Here is a 10,334-nt window from a genome sequence, read left to right as displayed (position 1 = left end):
GCAAGGTTATTAGGTACAGTAGGGTTGAGGGTCAAGTTAATTGGGAGGCAAGTTTAAATGGAGAAAAACTGGAGGAAGTGAAGTGTTTTAGATATCTGGGATTGGATTTGGCAGCGGATGGAACCATGGAAGCGGAAGTGAATCATAGGGTGGGGGAGGGGGCGAAAATTCTTGGAGCCTTGAAAAATGTGTGGAAGTCGAGAACATTATCTCGGAAAGCAAAAATGGGTATGTTTGAAGGAATAGTGGTTCCAACAATGTTGTATGGTTGCGAGGCGTGGGCTATGGATAGAGTTGTGCGTAGGAGGGTGGATGTGCTGGAAATGAGATGTTCGAGGACAATATCCGGTGTGAGGTGGTTTGATCGAGTAAGTAATAATAGGGTAAGAGAGATGTGTGGTAAAAAAAGAGTGTGGTTGAGAGAGCAGAAGAGGGTGTTTTGAAATGGTTTGGTCACATGGAGAGAATGAGTGAGGAAAGATTGACAAAAAGGATATATGTGTCAGAGGTGGAGGGAACGAGGAGAAGTGGGAGACCAAATTGGAGGTGGAAAGATGGAGTGTAAAAGATTTTGAGTGATTGGGGCCTCAACATGCAGGAGGGTGAAAGGAAAGCATGAGGGAATAGAGTGAATTTGAACGATGTGGTATACCGGGGTCGACGTGCTGTCAATGGAGTGAACCAGGGAATGTGAAGCGTCTCTGGTAAACCATGGAAAGTTTTGTGGGGCCTGGATGTGGAAAGGGAGCTGTGGTTTTGGTGCATTATTATATGACAGCTAGAGACTGAGTGTGAATGAATGGGGCCTTTGTTGTCTTTTCCTCGCACTACCTCGCACACATGAGGGGGGAGGGGGTTGTTATGTCATGTGTGGCAAGGTGGCGATGGAAATGAATAAAGGCAGACAGTATGAATCATGTACATGTGTATATATGTATATGCCTGTGTGTGTATATATGTATACATTGAGATGTATAGGTATGTATATTTACGTGTGTGGATGTGTATGTATATACATGTGTATGTGGGTGGGTTGGGCCAGTCTTTCGTCAGTTTCCTTGTGCTACCTCGCCAACACGGGAGATAGCGACAAAGTAAAATAGATAAATATATATATATATATATATATATATATATATATATTTGGTAAACAGAGAAGAGGTAGTGAAAGCTTTGAGGAAGATGAAAGCCGGCAAGGCAGCAGGTTTGGATGGTATTGCAGTGGAATTTATTAAAAAAGGGGGTGACTGTATTGTTGACTGGTTGGTAAGGTTATTTAATGTATGTATGACTCATGGTGAGGTGCCTGAGGATTGGCGGAATGCGTGCATAGTGCCATTGTACAAAGGCAAAGGGGATAAGAGTGAGTGCTCAAATTACAGAGGTATAAGTTTGTTGAGTATTCCTGGTAAATTATATGGGAGGGTATTGATTGAGAGGGTGAAGGCATGTACAGAGCATCAGATTGGGGAAGAGCAGTGTGGTTTCAGAAGTGGTAGAGGATGTGTGGATCAGGTGTTTGCTTTGAAGAATGTATGTGAGAAATACTTAGAAAAGCAAATGGATTTGTATGTAGCATTTATGGATCTGGAGAAGGCATATGATAGAGTTGACAGAGATGCTCTGTGGAAGGTATTAAGAATATATGGTGTGGGAGGCAAGTTGTTAGAAGCAGTGAAAAGTTTTTATCGAGGATGTAAGGCATGTGTACGTGTAGGAAGAGAGGAAAGTGATTGGTTCTCAGTGAATGTAGGTTTGCGGCAGGGGTGTGTGATGTCTCCATGGTTGTTTAATTTGTTTATGGATGGGGTTGTTAGGGAGGTAAATGCAAGAGTTTTGGAAAGAGGGGCAAGTATGAAGTCTGTTGGGGATGAGAGAGCTTGGGAAGTGAGTCAGTTGTTGTTCGCTGATGATACAGCACTGGTGACTGATTCATGTGAGAAACTGCAGAAGCTGGTGACTGAGTTTGGTAAAGTGTGTGGAAGAAGAAAGTTAAGAGTAAATGTGAATAAGAGCAAGGTTATTAGGTACAGTAAGGTTGAGGGTCAAGTCAATTGGGAGGTGAGTTTGAATGGAGAAAAACTGGAGGAAGTGAAGTGTTTTAGATATCTGGGAGTGGATCTGGCAGCGGATGGAACCATGGAAGCGGAAGTGGATCATAGGGTGGGGGAGGGGGCGAAAATTCTGGGGGCCTTGAAGAATGTGTGGAAGTCGAGAACATTATCTTTTAAAGCAAAAATGGGTATGTTTGAAGGAATAGTGGTTCCAACAATGTTGTATGGTTGCGAGGCGTGGGCTATGGATAGAGTTGTGCGCAGGAGGATGGATGTGCTGGATATGAGATGTTTGAGGACAATGTGTGGTGTGAGGTGGTTTGATTGAGTGAGTAACGTAAGGGTAAGAGAGATGTGTGGAAATAAAAAGAGCGTGGTTGAGAAAGCAGAAGAGGGTGTTTTGAAGTGGTTTGGGCACATGGAGAGAATGAGTGAGGAAAGATTGACCAAGAGGATATATGTGTCGGAGGTGGAGGGAACGAGGAGAAGAGGGAGACCAAATTGGGGGTGGAAAGATGGAGTGAAAAAGATTTTGTGTGATCGGGGCCTGAACATGCAGGAGGTGAAAGGAGGGCAAGGAATAGAGTGAATTGGAGCGATGTGGTATACCGGGGTTGACGTGCTGTCAGTGGATTGAATCAAGGCATGTGAAGCGTCTGGGGTAAACCATGGAAAGCTGTGTAGGTATGTATATTTGCGTGTGTGGACGTATGTATATACATGTGTATGGGGGGGATTGGGTCATTTCTTTCGTCTGTTTCCTTGCGCTACCTCGCAAACGCGGGAGACAGCGACAAAGTATAAAAGAAAAATATATATATATATATATATATATATATATATATATATATATATATATATATATATATATAAATATATATATTTTTTTTATTTGCTTTGTCGCTGTCTCCCGCGTTTGTGAGGTAGCGCAAAGAAACAGACGAAAGAAATGGCCCAACCCACCCCCCTACACATGTATATACATACACGTCCACTCACAAATGTACATACCTATACATCTCAATGTACACATACATATACACACACAGACACATACATATATATCCATGCACACAATTCACACTGTCTGCCTTTATTCATTCCCATCGCCACCTCGCCACACATGGAATAACATCCCCCTCCCCCCTCATGTGTGTGAGGTAGCGCTAGGAAAAGACAACAAAGGCCCCATTCGTTCACACTCAGTCTCTAGCTGTCATGCAATAATGCCAGTTTACCCCCAGATGCTTCACATGCGCTGATTCAATCCATTGCCAGCACGTCGACCCCGGTATACCACATCGATAGAATTCACTCTATTCCTTGCCCGCCTTTCACCCTCCTGCATGTTCAGGCCCCGATCACTTAAAATCTTTTACACTCCATCTTTCCACCTCCAATTTGGTCTGCCACTTCTCCTCATTCCCTCCACCTATGACACATATATCCTCTTGGTCAATCTTTCCTCACTCATTCTCTATATATATATATATGTGTGTGTGTGTGTGTGTGTGTGTATGCACTGAAATGTATAGGCATGCATATGTGCGTGTGTGGGCGTGTATGTATATGCACATGTATGTGGGTGGGTTGGGCCATTCTTTCATCTGTTTCCTTGTGCTACCTCGCTAACACGGGAGACAGCGACAAAGTATAATATACATGGAAAAAATCTATGTACCATAAAACACTGACCAAAGCACACTTACAGTACGCCATACCCTTAATAAACCAATAATAATACAAAACAGAAGAAGGAGACCAAATCATAGGATAAAATAAACCCTATCTGCTACAAGACATCTGGTCAGAGAACAGTCCAAGAGTCTGTACTTTCAAGGACCATCACTGTAGGAGTTCCTGACTAGCTGATGGCAGCCCTAAGATGAGTGCACTTACATTACCTAGTTGCAAATACAGCGGCAAGTGAGGAAGCCAGTTCTTCCCCACAAAAAATATACGGGGTTAGAATTGTCCTATACTAAATTTGCCTATGAAATGTCCTAAAGACTCTCTACTGCTTTTGGGACAGACCACAGAGAAGAGAAATTATACCTATATCCATTTGTATATTCTCATGACTCATTCAATTCAAGGGTGGTGATGGAAGACAGCATGTTGAAGTACTGAAACTGTTATGAGAGTTCTTTTGTTTCAAGGTCCACTTGTTTTTGCTGGGTGGGTTAAACAAGAACTTCAACCTGTCATGTTCAGAAAACTGAACCACAAACCCCAAATTTTTCTCTGAAATAATAACCACAATAACTTAAAATGTGTTTTGCACTGATGCTAACAAAATTAGGGTGATCTTCTTCACAGGAAGGAAGGTAATAAATATAAAAAGATGATGTTAAAATATGCTAGCTACTGCATAACAAGGTACACAATGCTAAGCACACTACCACATGACCAAAACTGAACATCAGTCCTTAAACTATGTCATCCACTCTATCTAAATAAGAGACGACAAGGAATGATCATTCAAAATTACTCCTTATTATATTCTTAAAGAGCTAACATGCATAATATTTTCAAGAATGGTGTAAAGGCCATGCATCTGATAGTAAATCATAAACACTGCTATCCACAAAAAGAGGATACTGTATACCATCTAATGAAATCATTTTACAGAGCTCGCTCTTTAAGGGACTATGCACTTTATCTATGATTATTGTGTTAGTTACCAGCATTAACAGTGATCTTGATGACTCAGTAAGAACTAATACTGATGGACCTTATAAAAATCATTTCATCACTGTTGAAGCATAATGTAAATCATTAAACACAGAAGAGCAAATATTTAAGACATTTGTCTCGTGATCTCACCTTCCAGCTTGCTATCGTCATCTCCTCCCACGTCATTCTCCTGCAGTTTAAAATGCAGGTGAAGGGGTGTGAATCATCTTATTACAAACATAACAAAAACTAATCTACATAAATTAAGCATGTTTTTAAACTCTAAGCAAGCTAGAAAAAATATAAATAGTGAGGGTACCACCAATATATATATATATATATATAATCTTTTTTTCATATGATTCGCCATTTCCCGCATTAGCAAGGTAGCGTTAAGAACAGAGTACTGGGCCTTTGAGGGAATATCCTCACCTGGCCCCCCTCTCTCTTCCTTCTTTTGGAAAATTAAAAAAAAAAAAGAGAGGGGAGGATTTCCAGCCCTCCGCTCCCTTCCCTTTGAGTCGCCTTCTACGACATGCAGGGAATACGTGGGAAGTATTCTTTCTCCCCTATCCCCAGGGATATATATATATATATTTCTTCTTATTACATATATATATATATATATATATATATATATATATATATATATATATATATTCTATTCTATTTTGCTTTGTCGCTGTCTCCCGCGTTAGCGAGGTAGCGCAAGGAAACAGACAAAAGAATAGCCTAACACACCCACATACACATGTATATACATACACGTCCACACCCGCAAATATACATACCTATACATCTCCACGTATACATATATATACACACACAGACATATACATATATACACATGTACGTAATTCATACTATTATTTCATTTTTTTTTTTATTTTGCTTTGTCGCTGTCTCCCACGTTAGTGAGGTAGCGCAAGGAAACAGACGAAAGAATGGCCCAACCCGCCTACATACACATGTATATACATACATGTCTACACACACACAATATACATAACTATACATCTCAATGTACACATATATATACACACACAGACATATACATATATAAAAATATACATAATTCATACTGTCTGCCTTTATTTGTTCCCATCGCCACCTCACCATACATGGAATAACAACCCCCTCCCCCCTCATGTGTGCGAGGGAGCGCTAGGAAAAATGCCAAAGGCCCCATTCGTTCACACTCAGTCTCTAGCTGTCATGTAATAATGCACCGAAACCACAGCTCCCTTTCCACATCCAGGCCCCACACACTTTGCATGGTTTACCCCAGACGCTTCACATGCCCTGGTTCAATCCATTGACAGCACGTCGACCCCGGTATACCACATCGTTCCAATTCACTCTATTCCTTGCACTCCTTTCACCCTCCTGCATGTTCAGGCCCCGATCACTCAAAATCTTTTTCACTCCATCTTTCCACCTCCAATTTGGTCTCCCACTCCTCCTCGTTCCCTCCACCTCTGACACATATATCCTCTTGGTCAATCTTTCCCCATTCATTCTCTCCATGTGATCAAACCATTTCAAAACACCCTCTTCTGCTCTCTCAACCACAATCTTTTTATTTCCACACATCTCTCTCACCCTTACATTACTTACTCGGTCAAACCACCTCACACCACATATTGTCCTCAAACATCTCATTTCCAGCACATCCACCCTCCTGCGCACAACTCTATCCATAGCCCATGCCTCGCAACCATACAACATTGTTGGAACCACTATTCCTTCGAACATACCCATTTTTGCTTTCCCAGATAATGTTCTCGACTTCCACACATTTTTCAAGGCTCCAAGAATTTTCGCCCCCTTCCCCACCCTATGATTCACTTCCGCTTCCATGGTTCCATCCGCTGCCAGATCCACTCCCAGATGTCTAAAACACTTCTTTTCCTCCAGCTTTTCTCCATTCAAACTTACCTCCCAATTGACTTGACCCTTAACCCTACTGTACCTAATAACCTTGCTCTTATTAACATTTACTCTTAACTTTCTTCTTTCACACACTTTACCAAATTCAGTCACCAGCTTCAGCAGTTTCTTACATGAATCAGCCACCAGCGCTGTATCATCAGCGAACAACAACTGACTCACTTCCCAAGCTCTCTCATCCACAACAGACTGCATACTTGCCCATCTTTTCAAAACTCTTGCATTCACCTCCCTAACAACCCCATCCATAAACAAATTAAACAACCATGGAGATATCACACACCCCCGCCGCAAACCTACATTGATTCAGGGCATGTGAAGCATCTGGGGTAAAGCATGGAAAGCTGTGTAGGTATGCATATTTGCGTGTGTGGACGTATGTATATACATGTGTATGGGGGTGGGTTGGGCCATTTTTTTCGTCTGTTTCCTTGCGCTACCTCACATACGCGGGAGACAGCGACAAAGCAAAAAAAAAAATATATAAATATATATATATATATATATATATATATATATATATATATATATATATATATATATTTATTTTTTATACTATTCGCCATTTCCCGTGATAGTGAGGTAGCGTTGAGAACAGAGGACTGGGCCTTTTTTGGAATATCCTCGTATATATATATATATATATATATATATATATATATATATATATATATATTTTTTGCTTTGTCGCTGTCTCCCGCGTTTGTGAGGTAGCGCAAGGAAACAGACGAAAAAAATGGCCCAACCCACCCCCACATGTATATACATACACATGTATATACATACGTCCACACACGCAAATATGCATACCTACACAGCTTTCCATGCTTTACCCCAGACGCTTCACATGCCCTGATTCAATCCACTGACAGCACGTCAACCCCGGTTTACCACATCGATCCAATTCACTCTATTCTTTGCCCGCCTTTCACCCTCCTGCATGTTCAGGCCCCAATCACACAAAATCTTTTTCACTCTATCTTTCCACCTCCAATTTGGTCTCCCACTTCTCGTTCCCTCCACCTCCGACACATATATCCTTTTGCTCAATCTTTCCTCACTCATTCTCTCCATGTGCCCAAACCATTTCAAAACACCCTCTTCTGCTCTCTCAACCACGCTCTTTTTATTTCCACACATCTCTCTTACCCTTACATTACTTACTTGATCAAACTACCTCACACCACACATTGTCCTCAAACATCTCATTTCCAGCACATCCACCCTCCTGCGCACAACTCTATCCATTGCCCATGCCTCGCAACCATACGACATTGTTGGAACCACTATTCCTTCAAACATACCCATTTTTGCTTTTCGAGATAATGTTCTCGACTTCCACACATTCTTCAAGGCTCCCAGGATTTTCGCCCCCTCCCCCATCCTATGATTCACTTCCGCGTCCATGGTTCCATCCACTGCCAGAACCACTCCCAGATATCTAAAACACTTTACTTCCTCCAGTTTTTCTCCATTCAAACTTACCTCCCAATTGAATTGACCCTCAACCCTACTGTACCTAATAACTTTGCTCTTATTCACATTTACTCTTAACTTTCTTCTTTCACACACTTTACCAAACTCAGTCACCAGCTTCTGCAGTTTCTCACATGAATCAGTCACCAGTGCTGTATCATCAGCGAACAACAACTGACTCACTTCCCAAGCTCTCTCATCCCCAACAGACTTCATACTTGCCCCTCTTTCCAAAACTCTTGCATTCACCTCCCTAACAACCCCATCCATAAACAAATTAAACAACCATGGAGACATCACACACCCCTGCCGCAAACCTACATTCACTGAGAACCAATCACTTTCCTCTCTTCCTACACGTACACACGCCTTACATCCTCGATAAAAACTTTTCACTGCATCTAACAACTTGCCTCCCACACCATATATTCTTAATACCTTCCACAGAGCATCTATATCAACTCTATCATATGCCTTCTCCAGATCCATAAATGGTACATACAAATCCATTTCCTTTTCTAAGTATTTCTCACATACATTCTTCAAAGCAAACACCTGATCCACACATCCTCTACCACTTCTGAAACCACACTGCTCTTCCCCAATCTGATGCTCTGTACATGCCTTCACCCTCTCAATCAATACCCTCCCATATAATTTACCAGGAATACTCAACAAACTTATACCTCTGTATTTGAGCACTCACTCTTATCCCCTTTGCCTTTATACAATGGCACTATGCACACATTCCGCCAATCCTCAGGCACCTCATCATAAGTCATACATACATTAAATAACCTTACCATCCAGTCAATAATACAGTCACCCCCTTTTTTAATAAATTCCACTGTAATACCATCCAAACCTACTGCTTTGCCGGCTTTCATCTTCCGCAAAGCTTTTACTACCTCTTCTCTGTTTACCAAATCATTTTCCCTCACCCTGTCTCTCTTTGCACACCACCTCGACCAAAACACCCTATATCTGCCACTGTATCATCAAACACATTCAACAAACCTTCAAAATACTCACTCCATCTCCTTCTCACATCACCACTACTTGTTTTCACCTCCCCATTTGCGCCCTTCACTGAAGTTCCAATTTACTCCCTTGTCTTATGCACTTTATTTACCTCCTTCCAGAACAACTTTTTATTCTCCCTAAAATTTAATGATACTCTCTCACCCCAACTCTCATTTGCCCTCTTTTTCACCTCTTCCACCTTTCTCTTGACGTCCTGTCTCTTTCTTTTATACATCTCCCACTCAATTGCATTTTTCTCCCTGCAAAAATCGTCCAAATGCCTCTCTCTTCTCTTTCACTAATAATCTTACTTCTTCATCCCACCACTCACTACCCTTTCCAATCAACCCACCTCCCACTCTTCTCATGCCACAAGCATCTTTTGCGCAATCCATCACTGATTCCCTAAATACATCCTATTCCTCCCCCACTCCCCTTACTTCCATTGTTCTCACCTTTTTCCATTCTGTACTCAGTCTCTCCTGGTACTTCCTCACACAAGTCTCCTTCCCAAGCTCACTTACTCTCACCACCCTCTTCACCCCAACATTCACTCTTCTTTTCTGAAAACCCATACAAATCTTCACCTTAGCCTCCACAAGATAATGATCAGACATCCCTCCAGTTGCACCTCTCAGCACATTAACATCCAAAAGTCTCTCTTTCGCATACCTGTCAATTAACACATAATCCAATAACGCTCTCTGGCCATCTCTCCTACTTACATACGTATACTTATGTATATCTCGCTTTATAAACCAGGTATTCCCAATCACCAGTCCTTTTTCTGCACATAAATCTACAAGCTCTTCACCATTTCCATTTACAACACTGAACACCCCATGTATACCAATTATTCCCTCAACTGCCACATTACTCACCTTTGCATTCAAATCACCCATCACTATAACCCGGTCTCATGCATCAAATCCACTAACACACTCATTCAGCTGCTCCCAAAACACTTGCCTCTCATGATCTTTCTTCTCATGCCCAGGTGCATATGCACCAATAATCACCCATCTCTCTCCATCAACTTTCAGTTTTACCCATATTAATCGAGAATTTACCTTCTTACATTCTATCACATACTCCCACAACTCCTGTTTCAGGAGTACTGCTACTCCTTCCCTTGCTCTTGTCCTCTCACTAACC

The 10,334-nt window shown here is 41.6% G+C and overlaps 1 protein-coding gene across 14 annotated transcripts in view; it reads right to left on the bottom strand.

Annotated features, from left to right (window-relative positions):
• Nucleotides 1–4,687: 4,687 nt before the first annotated feature.
• LOC139758191 (SWI/SNF-related matrix-associated actin-dependent regulator of chromatin subfamily E member 1-like) overlaps nt 4,688–10,334 on the bottom strand; it is a 924,800-nt gene continuing 919,153 nt past the window's right edge. For 3 of the 14 annotated variants that reach the window (XM_071679409.1, XM_071679411.1, XM_071679419.1), the window contains exon 13: nt 4,691–4,920. In XM_071679409.1, the coding sequence (XP_071535510.1) occupies nt 4,855–4,920 (66 nt within the window). In that variant the 3' untranslated portion in view covers nt 4,691–4,854. Of the gene's footprint in view, nt 4,921–10,334 lie in introns of all 14 variants that reach the window. The other 11 variants (XM_071679415.1, XM_071679410.1, XM_071679420.1 and 8 more) reach the window with 7 other exon arrangements.

This window comes from Panulirus ornatus, chromosome 29, assembly GCF_036320965.1.
Source record: "Panulirus ornatus isolate Po-2019 chromosome 29, ASM3632096v1, whole genome shotgun sequence".
NCBI lineage: Eukaryota > Metazoa > Arthropoda > Malacostraca > Decapoda > Palinuridae > Panulirus > Panulirus ornatus.
The sequence above is the reverse complement of the archived record's forward strand: the minus strand, read 5'-3'. Positions and strand labels throughout refer to the sequence as shown.